Source organism: Micropterus salmoides, unplaced genomic scaffold (genome assembly GCF_014851395.1).
Source record: "Micropterus salmoides isolate LMB-PRFRI ecotype aquatic unplaced genomic scaffold, ASM1485139v1 Ms_hic_scaffold_13, whole genome shotgun sequence".
NCBI classification, from domain to species: Eukaryota; Metazoa; Chordata; class Actinopteri; order Centrarchiformes; family Centrarchidae; genus Micropterus; species Micropterus salmoides.
This window is the reverse complement of record NW_024040374.1, coordinates 22,885,369-22,902,122: the sequence shown is the minus strand read 5'-3', so window position 1 is coordinate 22,902,122 and position 16,754 is coordinate 22,885,369. Positions and strand designations below refer to the sequence as shown.

The 16,754-nt window shown below is 41.0% G+C and overlaps 5 protein-coding genes across 14 annotated transcripts in view; 2 read left to right on the top strand and 3 right to left on the bottom strand.

Moving 5' to 3' along the window:
• ncanb (neurocan b) overlaps window positions 1-2,426 on the bottom strand; it is a 187,216-nt gene extending 184,790 nt beyond the window's left edge. For both annotated transcript variants that reach the window (XM_038716258.1, XM_038716259.1), the window contains exon 1: window positions 2,267-2,426. The gene's annotated coding sequence lies outside the window, so the exon portion shown is untranslated. The remainder of the gene's footprint in view (window positions 1-2,266) is intronic.
• Window positions 2,427-2,589: 163 nt separating this feature from the next.
• On the top strand, window positions 2,590-4,735 carry LOC119900936 (nuclear receptor 2C2-associated protein). Its single transcript, XM_038716270.1, has 5 exons — window positions 2,590-2,689; window positions 2,882-2,972; window positions 3,399-3,504; window positions 3,667-3,734; window positions 4,153-4,735. The coding sequence occupies exons 1-5, from the start codon at window positions 2,652-2,654 to the stop codon at window positions 4,273-4,275; spliced, it is 426 nt and encodes a 141-aa protein (XP_038572198.1). The 5' UTR covers window positions 2,590-2,651; the 3' UTR covers window positions 4,276-4,735.
• rfxank (regulatory factor X-associated ankyrin-containing protein) lies at window positions 4,587-7,239 on the bottom strand. Of its 7 annotated transcripts, XM_038716263.1 has the most exons (10): window positions 6,963-7,239; window positions 6,510-6,557; window positions 6,308-6,412; window positions 6,021-6,131; window positions 5,857-5,922; window positions 5,640-5,740; window positions 5,417-5,542; window positions 5,225-5,291; window positions 5,050-5,130; window positions 4,587-4,936 (listed from the first exon to the last, which is right to left on the bottom strand). In XM_038716263.1, the coding sequence occupies exons 3-10, from the start codon at window positions 6,408-6,410 to the stop codon at window positions 4,884-4,886; spliced, it is 708 nt and encodes a 235-aa protein (XP_038572191.1). In that variant the 5' UTR covers window positions 6,411-6,412; window positions 6,510-6,557; window positions 6,963-7,239; the 3' UTR covers window positions 4,587-4,883. The 7 variants fall into 7 exon arrangements, with proteins under 7 accessions (XP_038572191.1, XP_038572192.1, XP_038572196.1 ...); XM_038716264.1 differs by lacking the exon at window positions 6,510-6,557; XM_038716268.1 differs by lacking the exon at window positions 6,510-6,557 and having other exon boundaries at window positions 6,021-6,122.
• Window positions 6,796-12,292, top strand: borcs8 (BLOC-1 related complex subunit 8). Of its 3 annotated transcripts, none has more exons than XM_038716273.1 (6): window positions 6,796-6,926; window positions 7,166-7,278; window positions 8,515-8,579; window positions 8,669-8,776; window positions 9,837-9,901; window positions 11,413-12,292. In XM_038716273.1, the coding sequence occupies exons 1-5, from the start codon at window positions 6,890-6,892 to the stop codon at window positions 9,877-9,879; spliced, it is 366 nt and encodes a 121-aa protein (XP_038572201.1). In that variant the 5' UTR covers window positions 6,796-6,889; the 3' UTR covers window positions 9,880-9,901; window positions 11,413-12,292. The 3 variants fall into 3 exon arrangements, with proteins under 3 accessions (XP_038572201.1, XP_038572199.1, XP_038572200.1); XM_038716271.1 differs by having other exon boundaries at window positions 9,813-9,901; XM_038716272.1 differs by lacking the exon at window positions 9,837-9,901.
• tmem221 (transmembrane protein 221) lies at window positions 10,008-14,793 on the bottom strand. Its single transcript, XM_038716261.1, has 3 exons — window positions 13,910-14,793; window positions 12,021-12,106; window positions 10,008-11,080 (listed from the first exon to the last, which is right to left on the bottom strand). The coding sequence occupies exons 1-3, from the start codon at window positions 14,212-14,214 to the stop codon at window positions 10,539-10,541; spliced, it is 933 nt and encodes a 310-aa protein (XP_038572189.1). The 5' UTR covers window positions 14,215-14,793; the 3' UTR covers window positions 10,008-10,538.
• Window positions 14,794-16,754: the final 1,961 nt, after the last annotated feature.

The following is a 16,754-nucleotide window of genomic DNA, read 5'->3' as shown; positions in this document are numbered from 1 at the left end:
GCTCGTGGGAAAGCTGCGGAAAAAATGTCAACAACGGAAAAACAATAGTTTTCCTACTCATTAATAAATGTCTTTTATTATGTGGTAGAGGCTCTTTGTAATAAGTCAGAGTGAGCAAATCCACTGGAGCAACTGCTACAAAGACTTTTAATCTATCATCCTTGCAGAAGGTAAAGAGGCTTTGTGATAATAGCAATGTCACTCTCTCAGTGTTGATCGGTGAAGGGTCAGACTTTTACATCATTGGACGTGATAGCCTGCAGGTCACGTGTACAACCAAAGTTGCCATGGTGATACGTAAATACAGCCTGAAAAGTGAGTCACTGCAGTGAGACCAAAAAGCCAGATGGGGTTAAGCCCAATGTTGGTTTGCTAACCACTAATCCGGCCTCATGGGACATAACCCAGAAACAGAGGTGACAAAAACTCAGAGAGCAACAGCAAACACTGTGGTGAAAGAGTGACAACGACGGCTGAGGGAACATGAAGCTTTAAGTCGTATCAGTGACAGAGGTGAAGATAATCCTCTAACAAGCTCAGTCAGCAAGATGGGCCAGAAATCTTAACATTGTGACAAAGCTGACCATGAGTCGATGGAACGGGGAAAATACGCTTTTCAACAAGACAACAAACAGTTATGACAACAATAAAGATCCCGCTTTTAGCCCACCGTGCTTCAAATTAAAGGAATAGTTAGACATTTTGTAAAATTAAACATATTGACTTTTCTCTCCAAGAGAAGAATGAGAACATTAATACTGCTCTCATGTCTGTCTGTTAAATATAAGCCTACAGCCAGGAGCCAGTTAGCTTATCTTAGCATAAAGACTGTAAACAGCCATAACCCATTAGCACCTCTAAAGCTCACTAAATAAAACATAATATTTCATTTGTTTAATTTGTACAAAAATGTTGAGTTGTGGTTTTACAGGGCGCTGTGTGTCAGACTATTACTATATATGACACTATTATATATATATTATACTACCAGAACTATTCTTTTAATGGCAAATGGTAAATGGACCTCTCTAGTCTTCTGACCACTCAAAGCGCTACACTACATGTCAAATTCACCCATTCATACATTGGTGACAGTGGCAGCCATCCAAGGTGCCAACGGCTCATCTGCAAGGAACTAACATTCATACATACACAGACATCAGGAGCAATTTGGGGTTCAGTATCTTGCCCAAGTACACTTCCACATGTAGGAGGAGCCCGGGGATCGAGCTACCAACCTTCTAATTTGTGGGTGACTCGCTTTACCTCCTGAGCCACACAAAAGGAGCCTCAGTGGGGTTCTTAGCATGATTGCACATGTGGGGCCCACTGTGGACATTATTAGGAACCCACAAGCATAAAGCAGACTTTGCCACTTTATGGAGCCATAAGTCAAGATTTTATGGGCCCCCAAGCCAGCTCATCATCCACCCATGTGTTGTACACATGGGTATGTTGGCCTGGTGGGGGTCCAAAATGGCTAGAGTCCAGAATCTGAGCACCTGCCAAATTAATTGTCAAGCCAGCATTTCAGATTCACAACTCTACAAAACCCCCCAATGCTCTACATCACGGTCATTCACAGATATGGGACAGTATAAATATTACAGCGGCTTTATATCACAATTTATACTCAACCTCAAGTACTGTAAAAGCTGCCGTATGAACCAACAGTGTAATGCAAGTGCAAGGCTCACATAGTCAAGGTGTGTGTGTGTGTGGGGGGGTGGGTGCTGATTGTGGCAGAGAGAGGGGGTGTGGTGGGGGGTTCAAACCTTACAATCTAGTCACTCTCCCCAGCCCCCTGTGCAATTTTCACGGAGGCTGGGTTTCATCAGATATTGTATTTCAGACCTATTGATTATCTGCAGTGAGGGGACACTGTGACAAAACCTCAGCAGGAGTTCTCCATCTGCAATGAGCCATGTGCCAAACACTAGGCTCTCTCTCCCACACACACACACACACACACACACACACACACACACACACACACACACACACACACACACACACACACACACACTTGTTCTGCTCTGTGTTGCTTGCTTCCCTGTTTATGAGAGAGTGATATAGGAATATGCCCACTAATAAAAGCAATAAAGCTCATGCTGGTATTACTTCTGTAATGGGATTATCCAATATGCTGTGAATCAATAATAAAAACATTCACAGCGCAGCTTAATTTAAACACACATAACGTTATAACATTTAAAGCTGTCTTTTTCGTCTGAAGGTTGCATTCGGTTAGCTGATCGATATTCACCTTTAGTAAGGCCCATAGTCTGTAGTCCCCTCTTCATAATCGATTCTTATCTCCCTGACCTTTGTGTGTCTCCTGCAGGTAACTCAGCTACAAATACGATGGAGAGCAGCAGGCAGCACGTTACTGGCCAGACTATCAGACAGATTAGAAAGAGTCGAATTAAGTTTATGTTTCATGCTCTCAAATATTCATTTTGAGCCGTCGTAAGACTTTACCTTCAGTTTTGGTCGCAGCTACTTACCAGCGCCTTCCCTCAATGTTTGGACGGAGCGAGAGGTCCATCTAGTGGTGGGAAGAGAAACTGCCACCCGTGAACGTCACTGTCGTAAAGAAGCAGAGCGTTGCCGCATTGCTTGACGGCAATTTCCAATTTTAACATTTCGACATGGCGTCTTCATTGATTTGCTGCGAAACTCAGAGCAGGTAAATGCCAACTGTACACGAAAGAAGTTTGTTCATGAAGCTAAAGCCAATGAACCGTCATGTTTGAAGGACTCATTCAGGAGTTCAAGACAAACGACTCGTACAGGACACATGTCCTGCTGCATGTCACACTCCTGTTTTAGAGGTGTAACGTTAAACTAGCTAACTGGGATTCTGACGCTCTCATTTCAGGGTGAGTTCGGTGCTAAACAGAGATGTGAAGCAGTACGGAAAGAAGTACATGTTTGACTGCAATGAAGAGACATGCTGGAACTCAGACCAGGTAAAACTACAGTTGTCTCACTGTCATAACTACATACATATAGTATATACTGTAGTAACTTAAACGTTTTTTTGCCATTTAAATACAGGAAAGCAACATACTTGATTGTTTTGTACTACGAGGAAATTATGAAACTGAAATTTTAGAATTACACTTAATCTTATACAGTCTCTACTTAAAGTCTCTAATCATAGTTATGTTTAGTTTTGAGAAGTTCCTGAATCTGTTCTACCATCATCCACAATTTGTATTTAAATGTTTGCAGCAGAATAATTACTTTGTTGTGTATAATATTGTGGGAGACCAGTGTACATCAACAGCTGACTGTTTTGAGCATCAGTTTTCCAGTGTGAACACACTAGACTCAAAAACTATTTACAATTCCTCTGTTCATGTCACTGCGAGTCAATGTCATATCTTTGGCAGGGTGAATGTCAGTGGGTGTCTCTGGAGTTCCCCCAGTCTGTCAAGGTGTCAGAGTTAAAGGTCCAGTTCCAGGGTGGCTTCTCAGCAAAAACATGCAGACTTGAAGGTAAAACCCAGAGATGACTTTTTCCATCTATAAGCCTCATCACGAATGGTTTCCTGATGTTATTATCCGCCACTCATTTATTCTCATTTAGCTGTTTCCCATTGCAGACAAGATGTAGAAGTGTGAAAAGATCAGTGATTTTCCCCTTGCGCTTTTCTGCAGGTTGCCCAAAGGACGGAGACTTTACAGTGATAAGCCATTTTTATCCCGAGGACAACAACTCTCTTCAGATATCCTTCAGTCTGAGTTTGCAGGATTTGACAGAGATTTAGTTGATAACTGCATAAATTCTGCCCCATAAATGAGACAAACGCTGTAAAGTTTGTTTTTATTCCCTGGCAGATAAAGACGCAAAGTCTTTAACTAATATCCTGTATATTGCCTACGACTGTATCACACAAATATTGGTATTTCATCACCTATTTTTTTTAAACATAGTTAACGTAACACTAAATGCAATTCTGCTTTAAAACCTCAGTCTTACGCTCTACTCCAGGGTTATTGCAGCAGTTGAAGCTGTACCTGAAGCTAACACAGCATGTTTCCTGTTACAGTTCTAGGTGGTTCATATTAAGTATCACACAATATTTTCCTGGACATGCCTTTTCATTATTTCCATGCTTATCTTGTTCTTAACCCCACACCCACAGCTTTCCCATACAGGAGGCCCCTGCAGTGGACAAAGTAAAAATAATGTTTGAGAATAGTGCAGACTTTTTTGGGAGAATTATTGTTTATTCCTTAGACGTCCTGGGGGGGAAAACCTCATGACAATTTTTTAAGATCCCCTCATGAGAGAGGAAATGACCCTTGAGTAAAAAACAGGACGGTGCGGTGGCACTTGGGAAACATGTCATCTGTACTGCCACCTCATGAACTGATGTGAATGTGGCCTTTTTTGGTATGGACGCTTTCAGGAATCTGTGAAGCCCTCTCATTCAGACACAGAAGGCTTTGCATGGAATTTGAGTTTTAAGTGCAGATTTAACCGGTTTCTTGTGATTACGTCATTTGTTATATTGCTCTCTACACTTATATTGTGCCTTTTGAGTAAAAGCGCCATCCAAGGGAACACACAGTAAAAAAAAACAAACTTGTTTACTCCTTATTTGCTGTCAGTCAGCCAAACAAAATAATTATGCTGCACAACTGTCACATTATAGTCCTTGTTTGTACAAAGTTTTTGTACATTGTAATGAATACAAATAGAATAAACTGTTTGTAAAATAACAATATAGTTTACTCCGTGTAAATGTCTTTGCATATGTACTGGTCCATTACAATGAGTTCTTGGCCATCTCACCACCGATGACAGCTGGTTGTAGGTCTGAGATCAACTGTGTCAGACTGTGCTTTCCATTTATTCATTTTGGCTAGTTTCATGTTGGTGGCTTGTAGAGTTTCAGAATATGGTCCTCCAACACTTTCTGAACTGGGAAACAAAAAATGAAAATGTTAATTCAGCGAAAAGGTTTTTTTTCCTTTTTACAGTAGCCTCTTATAAAAAGAAAACGTATTGGTCGGGGATAAGAAGGCGATGCTTACTCTTTTTGTGTCCAAGGGCGACAGCTAAGGCCATTGGACTGTACCCAGAGTCAGACTCAATGGTCATGTCTGCCCCTTTAGCTGCATGAGAGCAAAGAAATGGAAATTAATAAATGGATTCAAAAAGAATATGCTAGAATTCATCATGATTTTACATCGTGGGCATGCAATGTACCTAAGAGTGCCTCTACACATTTGATGTGGTTCCCTCGTACAGCATATAGAAGAGGGGTCCCACCATTCTGAGATTAAAATACAAGTGTTCATTAAAAACAAAACAATAATCACATTGTAGTTATATTTCAATGTTTCATAGACTTTATCAGTGATGCGATGAAGACATATCTGACATTAAGTCATTCTGTACCCAGTCATAAGTGTTGATGTCTACTCCATGACTGAGAAGAGACTCAACAATGTCCACATAACCTCCAGAGCTGGCCAGTGTCAGGGCACTCTCTCGCTCCCTGGCAATTGTTTTGGGGTCTGCGCCCTAAAACAAAAACCCCATAAACCCCATCTGTGAGATTGTAAAGTTTGTCTTAACACCATGTGCATGTCTTTCTGGGCAGCAGTCATGTGTTTCTGACCTTTTCCAAGAGAAAATCCACCACAGCTTTCTCTCCAAACGCTGCTGCCCACATGAGAGGTGTAAAGCCCCGTTCATCCTGTCTGCTGAGCAGTGAACTGTCTGCAAAGACAATTCACGGCCCTTCAGTAAGGATTTTGTACAGTTTGATGCCGTACAACAACTGCATTGTGTTATTATACTGCTTGTTCTCTGACAGTGACTTCTAGATTCCTCACCTTTGCTCAGGTGTGCAGCCACTTGTGAAACCTCGCCTTGAGCAGCCAACTGGTGTATGGACAGAGCTGATGGAAATAAAGTAAATGAATATGCTAAATATAAAATGCTTTTATGACACCATTTTCTCAGCACTTTGCCACCAGAGTATCCTGCCAGTACTTACAGTCTAATGTTGCTGGGCGTACTGTAACCTCATTCCCACGCTGCTTGTTGGTCAGAGTGGTCGAGTGTTTGAACAAATCATCTTCATCCACATCCATGTCCTCTGGAGACATTGGACAAATCAGATGAACCGCAGCCACGTCAGTGGAAGCAAGATATTCACTGTTTAATGTGTTATTTTAAGACTATAAACATCGGTCGACTGCAGATGTTGCACAGAAAAAGACAAGAAAGTGATCCCAGATAGGAATCTTATATTAAAAGATAAAATACAGTAGGCACAGGTACCATTAAGCGTCTCATCTCTGGACTCGGAAGGCCACACATTAGCGTTAGATGACTGAATATTTTGGCCATCTGCAACCTCTTCATCACCTCCGGCCTCCATCATCACTGCATAAAAACAAGACACGAACTACTAAATAATTTGTCACCGCCAAGAAAAAGTAGCCAAATTTAGTTTATGAAGCAAACTGCATTGTCCACTCACCGCATCCAGCCTCACAGTCTAATTTGCGCTAACTTCCTTTTGGGATAACTGAAAGTAAATAATTTCAAATCATACGGGGGGTCTGGCTGCCCGTCGAAGTGGACCGAGATACCTTACTCATCGCTCAGTTGATTAGCTATTCAATTAATCAACTATTTTAACAGTAATAATGGAAACACGTTTGATTCATCCCGCGTAACGTATCACAGCATTTGGTACTCTTTCAAGGAAGAACAATTTTTTAATATCGATATTTCTGTCCGGAATATTGTCGTGTGGCACATGGCAACAAAATACGGAAGCAGCAAGAGTCAGCTGACACAACTCGCCTGCAGCTGCATTGTGTTATCAGTTTCTGCCAGTAATTACCAGCGTTCGTTATGGAGGACCAGGAGATGCAGCTGAAAGTTAGACGAGGTAAACATTAGCGAAACAAGTCAGCATACAACTTACCTCATTGTTGCCTTGCAACGCTGCAACCAAGCTAGTAACAGAGATATTAGCTCACCGTAGCCGCTAAGCTATGCCAGTATTTTGTTTACATCGCTGTCTGTCCATGTCCCAAGCTGTTGGCTGTTCTTCTCCCGTTTTTTAAAAGTCTTCCTAACGCGGGTTGTGTATCAAATGCATGTGTTGGCTTTTGTTTGATTCTACAGTGAGTGACAAATTCACGGAGAGCATGTACGTCCTGGCTAACGAGCCGTCAGTGGCTCTCTACAGACTGCAGGAACACGTCAGGAGGTCCCTGCCTGAGCTGGTGCAGCACAAGGTATTCACCCTGTGTCATGTTGGTAGAGATGAGACCAACGTGGAAAACAACTTGGACATTAAAGGGGAAATTAACCTGTACAAATACGATAATTTACGTCGTTCTATTCCAATCACCTTCAATAAGAAAATGTGTATCTATAAACAAAAAGCTGTCCATAATCTGCCAACCAAAGCATCAGGACTAATTGACGACGGGGTAGGGGTTGTGTGTTCACAACTCGAAATGAGAAAATGTAGTCTGTAATCTGAGTCCTTTCTACGCACAAAGTTGTGAATGCCAAACGAGTACAGTAAACAACACAAGTCTGTTCCCCTGCTCCTTATTTTATCTTTAGATTACATCATCAGTATGTCCCTACTATTCGATTAAAGGGCAGATTTATCTAAATTAATTACTTAAAACTGAGGCCTACAATAGAATAAAAGAAATAACATGAATTGAGGTTTAGCCCGTATTTTCCCTTACTGCGTTTGAAGGCTGTTATAACTTGTTGACTTCTTTTCAAGGCTCAAAAGCCTTTCTGTTTGTTGTTGACGTTATCATCCACTTTAAAATCAGAGGGCATAGCATTAGCCATGGAGATCATGTGTTTGGTCACTTCATTGGTTTGATTATGTGTGCCAAAACATAATGCTTTGCTATCAAATGCTTTGGACAGTCAGTTGATTACCATAAAACTTCAATTAAAAGCCTAGTCCCACTTAGATGCCTGGCATGTCAAATAAATGCAGGTCTTAATTAGATGCCTGGTCTGGTTTTTATGTAAGTTCTTTGGATTTATAAAACCTCTTAAAGCCCTCTTGAGCTAGTTGTAAGCTGCTTAGATCGCAAACTTTTGTCAATATGGATATGTGCAAACAATGAGCATAAAAGTATTATTCATTCAGATTTAATGGTATGGTCTTTCTCTCTCTCTGTGCATGAGGGGGGCCTAGATTAAATGAAAGATTTGTAAATTGATATGTTATCCGATTGCCTTATTAATATACAAGTAACATTTCTTCTGTTTGAAATTAACAGTTTGATAGTATCCATCTTTGCTGAGCAAGAGTTTTGTGTGAAAGGAATTAGGCCTGTCGCAAATATAGGCAGGGTGAGTTCGGTGATTGAAGCAAAGAAAAGCCCGGGCTAAGTGTCACGACACAACACAAATAGCGTCACTACTAGTTTTATGCAGTAATACTCTTTCTCCTGAATATTTAATGTTTGCATTTTCTGTCATTACTCGTACAGACAGACATGCAGAGCTGGGAGGAGCAGAGTCAAGGAGCCATCTACAGTGTAGAGTATGCATGCAGGTGAGAAGGAGCATCGACCCACTGTACGTATTTACAGAATGCTGCTGTTATGACTGCTAATACTTTCATCGATCTGTTGGTCTTTGCAGCGCCGTGAAGAGCATGACAAACAGCAGCATGTATTTCAAAAACATTGACAGCCTCCTCCGTCAAGCCATCAGCATGAAGGAACAGATTAGCAGCTCTCAAGGGCGCAGGTAGGAGGCAGCAGTGAACATGTTAACTGAGACATGGTGGCGTCCAAGTGTAGGGGTGGGAAACATGACAGCGTTAGAGGTTATGATATTATACTAACATATCCATATAATGCCACCGTGCATTGACTATCAGTGTTTTATCTTCGCATCAAAGCCGTTAGGGCATCTCTGTTCTCTGGTCCTGGCCCCTTTGCTCTGCTTTGTTGGAACTAATGTTAACTAATTTCTTTAAATTTTTCTAAAGAGGGTTTTATAATAACAAGCACTTAAAAAGCAACAGAACATGCAGATTTAGATGTACACCGGCATTTGTTGAGCAGCAGTTAGTTCTCGCTGGCTGTTAGTTAAGCTTCAAAGTAAATTCTTTCCAGCACTGTCTGTTTCTAATAGTGACTGTCACTTTTTTTTTTTTTTTTCAAATGTGGAATCTGGTGTGCAAATGCAGTTCCCGTGGGTTTTAAATATTTTAAAGGTTAATTATGAATAACAGCAGTAAGACAACATATCTCCACAAAGTGCCTTTATCTCAGGTTAATATAAGGGCCTTTCTCACTTTGCCAAGTACTGTTTTCTCTATCATTTGGGAGAGGGATGGTCATTATTGGTGTTTTTTCATACACAATTATCTCCCAAAACAAAAATAGTAATTGATATAATTATTGTCAATATTTAAACAAGCCAGAGAATTCTTGGTCACATCACCCTCCCCTACAAAAATGTTACAAGATCCACTCATGGGTCCTTGTACTTTTTTTAATCTTGTTTGTATTCTTTCTTTGCTCCACATCATACCTTTTCCATGTATAACCTTTGTTTCTGTTTATTTAATATTTCACTTACATTCATTTTGGTACATCAGTTAATACATCTTGTTTTTTTCCCCTCTTTCAGTTAAACCCAGTTTATTTCCCCAATAACTGCAAAATATTTATCAGGCCTGTTCTGAACTCTTTGTAGTTAATGGGAGCTTCATTTTTTCTGTTTTGTTTGTCTGTGCTGTATTTGGTTTCCCACTGATACCTGCATGACCCTTAAGTGATGATATGAACCCTTCTCCCAGTCCCCTTGTCTCTGCTCCACATGCCCAATCCTCTTCCTCATGACCTCCGGACAGAGGTGTCCAAGGTTAGTAGTTCCTCCAGACATGATGTAATCACATTCAGCCCTGTATTTTGTTATAAATGACTGAAATTTGAATTTAAATGACAATTCAAAAAACATGTTTTTATGAACATCATTTTAATGTCTTATTCAGGTGTCGATAGACATCCCACTTTTTAAACTGAATTATGTTTCTAAAATGAATTAATAATTTGGGGTTGATATGAAATAATTTCGAACAACACACACAAAACACATCTGTTCATTCTGCACAAATATTTGGCAAATGGCCACCATATACATCAGTATAAGTATTTACATTATTACAGTGAAAGCTATAAATTTGCCAGAATGATATTTAGGCAGGATTGGTGTGTGTAATGAGATTTATATCGTGTTCATTCATAAAAAAACACTAACTTGTGCTGTCCAAATCAAATTTAAAATGCTTTATAATCTGAACAGGAGAAATCAGTAGATGAAGGTATTTTATATCTCTATCTCATGGCGTCTGCAATGAGTCAGGGTAAACATGCTGAATGTAAAAAAGTACAAATTGACAATTTTATGGTTGTTTGAGATGACACTTGTGTTAGCAGTCCTCTTGTGACATAAGCAAAGGTCACTAGTGTCTTAAATCACAAGCTCAGCTTCCTTTATGTCACACAAGAGTAGAGTCCCTTGCAGAAATCCCTGACTTGCGTGCAAGGACGCTCCTCATCTCATTGTTGACCCCATTCCAGGGTTTAGCCTGGGCCTGCAATAAACCAGACTCAGTAGACAGGGTCCTGTGCATTCGGGGACAACTGCCTCCACTGCTGTAGCCGTCTTTATCGCTAACGTTGCCCTGGGAACCTCCAGCCGGGGAGTACTGCTGTTGCTGGTATTGTTCTCGCTGTCTCGCGTTGCCACATTGAGGGTAGGAGATCGGATGCTGGAGGTGAGACTGGCTGCGGTGAATCCGGGGTTTGTCCACGCCTACTTTGAGCTCGCAGGGTCGGGAGACGGGTGTGCTGCTGCTTCTGTGGTCATTCTGGTAGAGGGTGTCGAGGTGGTCGCTGTGGTAGTGCTTGGCACTATGGGAAGCTTTGACCAGAGAGTGGATGACAACGATGAGTAGTATTAAGATCCCAGAGGCAAGTATGCAAGCGCTTGCAATGCCCGTCTCCACCTCAAATATCAGGAGCATAAAGATGGACATAGCTGCCACGGAAGAGAAGAGGGTGGTAGAAAAACAGAGAATTTATATACACAGAAACACTAAATGACCAGCAAACAATGTTCATGGGCTATTGGGTTAATGTGTAATGTGCCAAATAACTTTAAACGAAAGACCTTGAAAGTTGTTATTTTTGACTTATCTGGGTTTGCTACTAGGTTCTCAATTTTTGGTTCATTGTTATTTTCACATTAGTTTTTCCACATTACAGCAGTTGGTTGCTTTTCAAAAATGTATTTAATTTTGTTGAAATGTCAAAGGCTGTTTAGGGATATAAAGGCTGTTGTTAGCTGAGCTATCCTATGTTTATCTCCAGGAAAAGGACTACAGACTCAGGCATTTTAAAGGAAGGGGGAGAAAAGCACAGCTCTGCGATGTGACTTCCTGAGTTGGTGGTGTTCCATCTACCGTCCCTCGCTCTACTACCTCTTGATTGAGGCCTGAAGTGGGGTCATAAGTGCGACACCTCCTCATCACAATGAAGTGACTGCCTCCAGTGACACCCCCACCCCCACCCCCCAGTACAAGCCGCTCACTGGAACAGAGGACCACAGCGCTACCAGGTTCAGCATTAAAAACACTTAAGTCATGGACGCTGCTCAAAGAATGCATTGTTCTCTTGGACTCGCTGGACGGACCCGAGAGAAAGCAGCCATGCTGGTTTCGTCTGTGCTGTTGAAAATCAACTGCACTGCCAGTGTTTTGGACACTTGTTTTTAGTTTGTTGTTAAAGGCTAAAACATCTTGCATTCAAATTACAAAAGCTTAACACATGCACAATGAAAATGTACAAATGTGCGCTAGAAAGCAACAACAGGGGCCCAGTTCTAACCTGCATTTCAACATTAACTATAAGTAGGTACATGCCAGAATGAGCATCATGTTGTCCAGAATCTTAAAAAAACAAACATCTTTTGCTTTTACCTGCCAAATAGACAGAAACCCCCAGGCAGAACAGTCCTATAGCCACATGTCGTACAGCTCTGCTATCCAAAAGGAACCAGTCTTCTCTGTGGAAACAAATGTCATTTGTTCAGTGTTGTGCCTTAGACATGCTTACACTTAAACACTTCTACTTTTCTCATCAGTGCATAAATGAAGCATGCAACATAATTACTGTGTTTACACATTACTTTTGTTTCAGTTCATTGTGACTTTTTTTGCAATACAATAAACTTTTCTTGGTTTCCTTTTGATTTATCTCTCCCTGATAAATTTGTACATCAGAACTCTTGAGTCCTAAAACATTTGTGTAGTGATTATTTGGGTACGATTATATGCTAGCTATTTTGTAAAGCTCATTATTATTCACATTTTCTTGGAATTTCCCCTCTGTCAATAGGAAGGTCCTGGGTTGGGCTGTTGGATTTGTAAACCAACGTGGGAAAGGGCCAGCTAGAGGCCGTGTGCTGGGTGCATAATTAGAAGAAGGCCATTGTCTAGATGGGATTCATAAGGGTTGAGAGGTGGGGGTTGACCAACAACACTGCGGTGCAGGCCTCTGCACTCTGACACATAAGCAAGGCCCTTTTATGCTTCCAAAACAATGTTTTCTTTTAAGGAAACTTAATACAGACATCCAGAATCTGCTGTGGCTTACAAGAACAATTTAAGAAGTCTGTTTAGGCACAAGCAGAAATGTATACTAAACAGATTAAATTATATTTTCCACTTATAGCAACAGTGTTGTACGCTGAATGTGTGACCAGAAAATAGGAAGCTCTGTAGAAAGTAATGCAATGCAGTGCGATAGTCTTGTAATAGTTATGACCATTTGTTAAACGTGAAGTTTTTGGAGGGCATTAATTCAATTCAGGGGTATTATTTGAGGCTGTACTTTCTGGTGGGGTTGTTTTCCTCTGCATTATGTTGAATATTATACATTATTTTGCTTTTCTCATTTACATATATGGACAAACTCTCTCCAGCATATTGTTAACAACAGTTCAAAAAAGTTTCAAGTGGTTTTAAAACTTAAGGATTTATTACAAGTTTGTTGTAGGCTATTAGATTGCATGACATAGCACAGGGGTTTCTACTTTCCTGGTCATTCATTGCACTTATTAACAACTAGTTAAAGTGAACTTATGTAACTTTTGCTTAACAAGTAGCGACTGTGGTCACAATTGACATTTTCAGGATACTAGCAAATGCTTAAATGCAGTGTTAACAGTAACACAAGTAAACTGCGGGGTGGCCCTTAACGTTACACAACAACATCCAATGTTTGCGAACATTAGCTAAGATTAGCCACTAAAGCTACTGGTCATATCAGACCAAGTTAGACATAACGTTAGCAGCAAAACTTCTGAGTGTGCTGAAGTGAGTCAGGGTGGGTTGTACTGCTTATAACCTTAACTTTTTATTTGTTAGGGAAATATAATCTTTTCTTCTAAATAATTCTTAGCCTAGTCTTGCTTTTAAGGTTGCTTTCCTGCGCAAGTGGCGTAGGCCCACTCATATTGCAATTAACTGTACGGTGATCACAGGTGCGTTTCTATCAGAAGTGATATGCTACACTTAATGGAAAACTACTTTTTTAAAAGGCTTCTTTGGACATAATCTTACCAAATGGTTGGTGATTTGCACTCTATTATTTATTTATTTTAGTAGCCCTACACATAAGTGTATGCAGTGTAAATTTTATTGTGATTTCGCTGACAGTCTTGGGTGAGTGACGCGTGGTGCGTTTGAAGCATATGTTTGAAGGCATTTCAAAAGTAGCATTTACAAGTGTGTGACGAGGCTGAGACATGAGCTGCCGCAGTGTTTGTTTGTTTAAAAAAAACTGCGTTACATGCAGTCTAAATTACCTTTCAGCAGCATCCTGCTCCCCCCTGCAGACCTCTGCAGAGAAATAGCTGTGGAGGAGACACACCACCACGGAGCTCAGGTTGAGAGTGAGGGACAGCGCAGAGAGCACTGTGGAGACGGGGAGCAGGACGACCCAGACTTGGGCAGGAATGATCGAGGAGGTGGAAGGTGGGGACTCCTTCACTGCTGTCTGTTGAGCCTGAAGCTGGAAAATCAAAATGACTGATAAAACGGACATGATGGCCGATAAAATCCCCAGTAAAGACAGGACTATTAGAGACCGCTGGCTGTATTTCAGCGTCATCCTAAATCTCCGGCGGTCCGGTTTCTCCAGAGAATAAAAAGTTTCCCTTTCCCGGTCGGGACTTTTACTTTTCACTTCTTCGTCGATCCTAAACTCCCCAAAAGTGCGCTGGTATTCCAATGTGTGTGTTTAACGTTTTCGTAGGTCCTTGCGGGATAAATGTTTTCTTCCCCAACATGGATTTTTGCAGTGGTTTGCTTGTTGTGGCAGAGCGCCCCGCTGCCCAGTCTGAGCATGTGATGTGCTTTAAATCCCCAGATTAAAAACTTCGCAACAACAATGGACTTTTTCTGTTGGATCCTCGGAAACAATGCGTTGACGTGCTCCTGGGAAATCAGAGCTCACTGACCAAACACAAAACACCGGACAAAACGAAGGACATCAAAACAGTACAATCCCATTAGAAGTTAATATAAGCACTTAATTTAACTATTAATATACCTTTTTATAATGAGGGATTTGTACAAATAATTCATTGAAAGCACTATCTTCTAGATACCCTTTAAGAAAAACAGACAGAAATCTCAGAAACATGTCCTCAAGGATTGGAACCCACAGGCTATTTGCTGATATGGCAGTGGGCTAATAGATTAGCCTACTTATGCTGTCATGTAGCCTGGTATCCTCATAACGTAATTAGAGGATTACAATAGGTCTTCCCAGCAGGCTATTTAATCATCTTCTGCATTACACTAAAAGAAAGAAGAAAGTGCTGATAAAAATAAAGTTCATAAAATAAAGCAAAATGTGACCATGTCCAAAAAGTCCTAAAGTTGTTCTTGTGCAAAGTGAGACCATGGCAGGTGTGCATTACAGCTAACTTTTGAGGACTATGCAGCAGCAGCAGCGGCCACCTCAGCTAACCCCTCTTCATTAGAGTAGACTACCTCTTTTATTCTTAGTCCAGCTCCTCAGAATCTAATTAACTTTCCACTAGTTGCCATGGAAACATGCACAGCTTATCAGAGATGCACTTTCTTGCGTTCATTTAGTTTACAATTATCTATATAAACGATCACTTCTGCCTATACTTTTATCTGCATGTCACAACCATGAAATAAAATAAGTACCCTGTCCAGTATCTGCCCGCATTAATATTTAATATTCAATATTCTCTACACACTTCACATTTACCAAGCTGCTGGGCCGCAAACACCTTGACATAGCCTACTTAAAGTATGTGACTTGTGTTACAGGCGCCTTATTGTTCTGTTAGAGGTTGGGGCTTGGTGTGTGTGTGTGTGTGTGTGTGTGGTGGTGGTGGGGGGGGGGGGTAAAGGTGTAACCCTTATTCTGTTGAGATGTAGATAAGACTGTAGCTATAAAGGTACACAATGTGAACAATTGCTCTCACACATGTACACTGACCAGGGAAGCTATTTCTGAATTCGACAGCCTCACCACATGCTCTAAAAGGGTCGAGGCTGATCTTGTCGAAAGCAGAAGTGAGAAGTTTCAGGAAAATGAAAAAAAGAAATGGACTCGATACGGAAAGTTGTCAAAGGCACCTTTAGTACTTTACTTTATGCTTTTGTGGCCCTCGACTTTTGTGTTCATCAGTCATTTTTAATAATTGTGGTTGCAATTCAGCCCGCAGTCTCCGGCTTGATGGAGCTCTCCCAGCGTTTAGAATAAAAACACGAAGGATACACTTGCATAAACCCCACACTGAGGAAAGATATAATTCCTTCTTAGCTGCAGGTGATTAGATTGCTGTATTCACAGATGGGTTTGCGCTAGTCTCTGTCGGATTGACGGGGCCCACCCAGGTGAATCCTGGAGGTATAGGCTGTGTAAGTCTGCAGGGATGTTGCTAACTATTGCATCAGATACACAGTTTGAGTTACCTCTGGGGGATCTCAAACTGTGTGTGCTTGTGCATACATAGCTCTCTGTGTCTTGATATGTTTATCTGTGTGTGTGTGTGTGTGTGTGTGTGTGTGTGTGAGAGAGAGAGAGAGAGAGAAACAGAGTTCTTGTCCAGACTTACACAGATGATCTGTGCTAATAAATTCTCTCTACATTATTTTTAGGAGTACATTGTGTCACATCCCAAAAATAGTCAATAATGCAGCTCATGCAGTGATTCAGTTAATACCTCTAAATATATCCATTAAGCTGACAGCATGTGTGTTTGCCATTAGTATATTAGCTTTGCTTTTCTGAGCATTTTATTCCTCCCCTTTCTCCTTTACCTCTGCCACCCCATTCACTTCCATTAATGACACCCAGGGATAGCTTATAAACAGGCAAATTTACAGTGGCTATGCAGCAGTTTGGACACATGACACTCAGACAGAAGGGCTGTAATTTTTTTTTATATGCACGGTGGGTGAACACAGCAACAGTTGTAACTGTACAATAGAATAAATATCTTATACAGCAGCCTTGCCACAGATACCGTCCCCCTCTGAAGCTTATGTGCAGTGTAACTTTCAATGAGTTGTTGATTGAACTCTGGCAATGTTGGGGACTGTAACTTGTGGTGGCGTTGTAATCCATTCTAGCTTACAGTTAGGTGTTCCTATAATTTTGTCCCA

Bases quoted from the DNA above. Each gene is read 5' to 3' on its own strand.
- LOC119900936 (XM_038716270.1), top strand. From the start codon at position 2,652: ATGGCGTCTTCATTGATTTGCTGCGAAACTCAGAGCAG. The intron at 2,690-2,881 runs GTAAATGCCAAC...CTCTCATTTCAG, and splicing joins TGCTGCGAAACTCAGAGCAG to GGTGAGTTCGGTGCTAAACA. The intron at 3,735-4,152 runs ATATCCTTCAGT...CCCCACACCCAC, and splicing joins AGGACAACAACTCTCTTCAG to AGCTTTCCCATACAGGAGGC.
- rfxank (XM_038716263.1), bottom strand. From the start codon at position 6,410: ATGATGGAGGCCGGAGGTGATGAAGAGGTTGCAGATGGCCAAAATATT. The intron at 6,132-6,307 runs GTACCTGTGCCT...TGATTTGTCCAA, and splicing joins CAGAGATGAGACGCTTAATG to TGTCTCCAGAGGACATGGAT. The intron at 5,923-6,020 runs GTAAGTACTGGC...TATTTCCATCAG, and splicing joins ACGCCCAGCAACATTAGACT to CTCTGTCCATACACCAGTTG.
- borcs8 (XM_038716271.1), top strand. From the start codon at position 6,890: ATGGAGGACCAGGAGATGCAGCTGAAAGTTAGACGAG. The intron at 6,927-7,165 runs GTAAACATTAGC...TTGATTCTACAG, and splicing joins GCAGCTGAAAGTTAGACGAG to TGAGTGACAAATTCACGGAG. The intron at 8,777-9,812 runs GTAGGAGGCAGC...ATGACCCTTAAG, and splicing joins AGCAGCTCTCAAGGGCGCAG to TGATGATATGAACCCTTCTC.
- tmem221 (XM_038716261.1), bottom strand. From the start codon at position 14,214: ATGACGCTGAAATACAGCCAGCGGTCTCTAATAGTCCTGTCTTTACTG. The intron at 12,107-13,909 runs GTAATTTAGACT...TTGTTTCCACAG, and splicing joins GAGCAGGATGCTGCTGAAAG to AGAAGACTGGTTCCTTTTGG. The intron at 11,081-12,020 runs GTAAAAGCAAAA...CTTCCGTGGCAG, and splicing joins GGTTTCTGTCTATTTGGCAG to CTATGTCCATCTTTATGCTC.